Consider the following 3,964-nt stretch of genomic DNA (forward strand, 5'->3'; position numbering starts at 1 on the left):
GAGAGAGAGAGAGAGAGAGAGAAGAGAGAAGGGGGAGAGAGAGAGATGGAGAGTGTGTGAGCGAGAGAGGGAGAGAGCGAGCGGGGGAGGGAGAGAGGGAGAGGGAGATCGAAGGTGAACGAACGAAAGAGCCACCATCATGTCATACACAGAGTGCTTACTTAAATGTGTGCTGCGGTGAGTCTGTATGCATGTGGCCGTATATTTATAAATAGATTTTTGACCATTGGCACGCATCAACCGTTAACGGCACGATATCGTGCCGAACAACACAATTACGGATGCAACTATACGTGCCGATACCTGCTGCGTATTGTACAGGAGTGACGTTTTAAAGATGCTATTCATGAACATAATAAACAGCTCGCACTAGCTTTTGGGAATAACAAGTTTCATTGAATGATAGTATAGAGAAAATTGAAACAAATTAAAGTATTACTTGTATAACTGATCAAGTGTACTAATGTACAGCTTAGGGAGTACCTCGTACAAAGACATTCTATAATTTAAAAACCTTCTAGATTAACGGGTATGAAATGGTGGCATTATGAATCTTGTAGTTACTCCAAGTTCTAGCCGAAGCTGCCGGCAGGGATTGCCCGCGGACAAACGGTTTCAACGGTCGGAACAATTCGCTGACCGTGTCGTGAAGAGGCGTCCAGGAGGTGGTAAACACAATGTGGGCATTACGAAGTTTCTCACGATGGGTTAAGATAATAATTTTTTTTTTTAAGAAAATACCTAGATGGAACTTGCGCTAAAAGTTGTTGTCGTCGCCGTTTTATTACAGCAACGAACACGATACCTATTTTTTAAACGATTTTAACAAGTATACCGCAGTCACTATTGGCTGACACGCAAAGTGTAGACATTAAAGCACTGATATACATTCAGTGGTAGAATGCGTCAGAACGGCACGCATTATACAGGCGGCTATTGGGATATCCATACACAACCTCTACTACTGGGATCTGATTAACGTGCTCCGGTGCCCTCTGTGCTCTCTTTGCAGCTCAATTTCCAAGAAAATTAGCTCGAAAATTAATAATCACTCAGGAATGCTTTGTGCTATCGTGGTAATAGCGTTTTTTAGAGTATCAAAAATAATTTTCCAATTTATATGCCATATAGTAAGGACTGCTCAAATAAAGGGTTACATGGGCTGATGTTGCTAGTGAAGTCACGTTAGAGTCGGCCAACCAAAGACAAACACAATCAATTGAACATTTTATACTTGCATTTATCATGTGTTTCGTCAACCCCGTACGAAGCACGAACTCAGCGACAATATTAACCGAAATATACCTTTGTACTGTGGCAACAAGTTGGATTAGAAAAACTTGGAAGTGTGGAAGTTTTCTCAGATGGACCGAATGATACGCGTCCTTACTAACGTTACATAGGTATGGTGCAAAGACTAGTATAAAATACGGTATTGTGCCATGCATGACGATGGTCTGTTTGAGGTGGTGAGTCATACAACAGAAGACATCATGTACACAATGTTGCCACATTTTGCTTAACGTAAGGAATCATCCCAGTTACGTTTGAATCTTATACACGCGGAGAGATGTCGAATTGACATCAAAATGGCCTTCGAGAATTGTATTGCAGCAACAGTTTTCTTCCTTAACCAATAACTCTAAACGTTAGGGTCGAATCTCACCTCTTGCTGGGCTCATCCGAACAGATCTTCTACAGCGTAGGCACGGACGGCACACGCAGTCTTCACACTTTTCATCATAATTAAAACATAGTTTAGTGCTCAGTTCTCTCCCCGGTACTTCTTCAACTATCCTAATATAGGATTCATGGCGTTTTCCAAAACTATTAAAGTATCTTCTCCCATATTTCTAGGGGCTATTTCTCATTCTTCCAACCGAGCAAGCAGCCAATGATATTCGCCTTCGTTTCGACAAATGAGTGCAAATTGTTTACGTACGCGTCCAAAAATTAGACTCTAAAATAGGTACACGTGTTGAAATTTCGCGCGCAAATACGCTGGCTGAGTCTCTGCTCCGTTTCATAGTTAATAACAGAAACGACAGGCAAAAGATATGGCAGTAAACTGTTAGGCCGGTGTAATATTTCTAGAATATTCCTCTTGGCGACAAAGTGCAAACCGTTGATAGGGGATGTATGACTCAGCGAATCGGAAAGACAGGTGCGGTACTACGCAATAATGGATACGCATGATGTCACGCTTACGCACACTAGAGGCACATATCGCTGAGCAATATGCTCTCGTATTGACATTACTTTCCGGTATAGGTAAACGACTTGCTCTGCGCGCATGGGCGTAACGTCTTCGAACCGCCGTATAACTCTTCTCCTGGGCGTTGAAACTTTTACACATAGAATTTCAAAATGCGCCCCTTTTTGGGTGGACTGATTACACAAGAATCCGCGATCAATGTCGCTGTGGCAATGGGGAATAATGTCGAGCCCGACAACGCTATTATCTAATCAATCTAACTAGGAAAATGTTTTAACAAAAAAAGCCTCTAACGTGTGCACGTTATCGGAGCTATTCTTGATGCGATTTGTAACGCGTAACTATAAGTTCACGGAGTTCACGGCTTAAGAGATAAATTGTGGCAAAAAATTCCTAGTTCAATTAGCCAGCGGACAAACAATAGAATCAGGCTAGAATAGTTAATCTAATCAATGCCTGTTGCAGTAGTGTCCCGCCTAAAATGGATTGTAGGATAAATAAATGTTTAAACAACAATAAATGTTACAACACTTACAATCTGGACGATAGTCAGCAGTCCGTTCCTTGAAGTGATTTGATCAATGTGCATTTTGCCGGCGATGTATTGCTTAAATCCAAGCAGAGCACCACAAAACAGCCTTAGACCCGGCGTTTCCCTGCTTAGTTGTTATAGGTAAATGGGATTGGCAGTATCCGGCTGTTAATGACGACGCTAACAACAGTAACTCTGTCAGTAGTGTGATACACTGTCAAATCGCGCGCGGGTCTTACCCAACAACAGCACACGGTTACCCGCAATAGTCAAGTTTGACAACACGACAGAAGCAAAGAGGCCGACGCCGTAGGAAGGGGTAAAATGGGCAGCTGGGCGAGGAGGTGGCGCCAGTCATCCTGGTGGGCCGCCACCAGTGAGCTGGCGGCCTCAAGGAATACTTTACGATATACGTATGCACGTACAATAGTACCATAGACCACAGGCCCTGACGGGTTGGTGGCCTGGATGGCTGACTAGCTCCCCGCCAACGCGACGCCAGAGCTTCTCGCCTAGATGAGAGGGAAAGCGAGCTTACCCATACCACTGACCAGTTGCCCATGCGGAGACAACATCCGCGACGAAGCTGTTATCGCTATATTATTTTTGTCGTAGCTGTGGTGGTAGCAACAATGGTTGTTGTAACTATGGTTATGAGGATAATTTGGTAACTGGTAGCCACCACACGATGAGGGGCAACGGTCATATCGAAACGGACAAAGGCTATCAAAAGTACATGTTGGGAACTCATATTGGAGGAATCCTAAACGCTTGGTAGATATGTGCAGTGACGTTCTTCTGAGTGTTGGTAAATCGTTAAATTAGGTAAGATAAACTATACATGGGATTTGATTGTGGAGAGATGTGTGAACTTGTAGAGGATGAAGGAAAGAAGCCATTGATAATTGGCTAACGTTGTCTAATTTCAAACCCTCGTCTCTGGAATGCGAGGCACTGATAAGTCAGACCACCGATAAAACGTGAGAAGACAACTAGACACTAGAGCCGCTATCCGTTTGGTCAGTACTGACGGATCTGATTAAATTAGGGAATGATGAGTTTTTTTTTGCGGTTTTTGGTGGTGTACCCAGAAGCTATTCAGGCGATTGTTATTTTTTCTACGGCGTATCGTTTGCTTTCTCTACCGTGATACATGCAATAAGTGCCCACTACATAAGGACAAGCAGACGTACATCTCCAGACTCTACGAACTAGTA

At 43.3% G+C, this 3,964-nt stretch overlaps 1 protein-coding gene across 1 annotated transcript in view; it reads right to left on the reverse strand.

Annotated features, from left to right (window-relative positions):
- Positions 1-3,001, reverse strand: part of LOC111263233 (uncharacterized) — a 12,407-nt gene extending 9,406 nt beyond the window's left edge. Inside the window, exon 1 of the mRNA XM_022838157.2 lies at positions 2,751-3,001. Within this exon, the coding sequence (XP_022693892.1) occupies positions 2,751-2,804 (54 nt within the window). The 5' untranslated portion in view covers positions 2,805-3,001. The remainder of the gene's footprint in view (positions 1-2,750) is intronic.
- Between the last annotated feature and the right edge of the window lie 963 nt (positions 3,002-3,964).

This window comes from Varroa jacobsoni, unplaced genomic scaffold (genome assembly GCF_002532875.2).
Source record: "Varroa jacobsoni isolate VJ856 unplaced genomic scaffold, vjacob_1.0 scaffold_749, whole genome shotgun sequence".
NCBI classification, from domain to species: domain Eukaryota; kingdom Metazoa; phylum Arthropoda; class Arachnida; order Mesostigmata; family Varroidae; genus Varroa; species Varroa jacobsoni.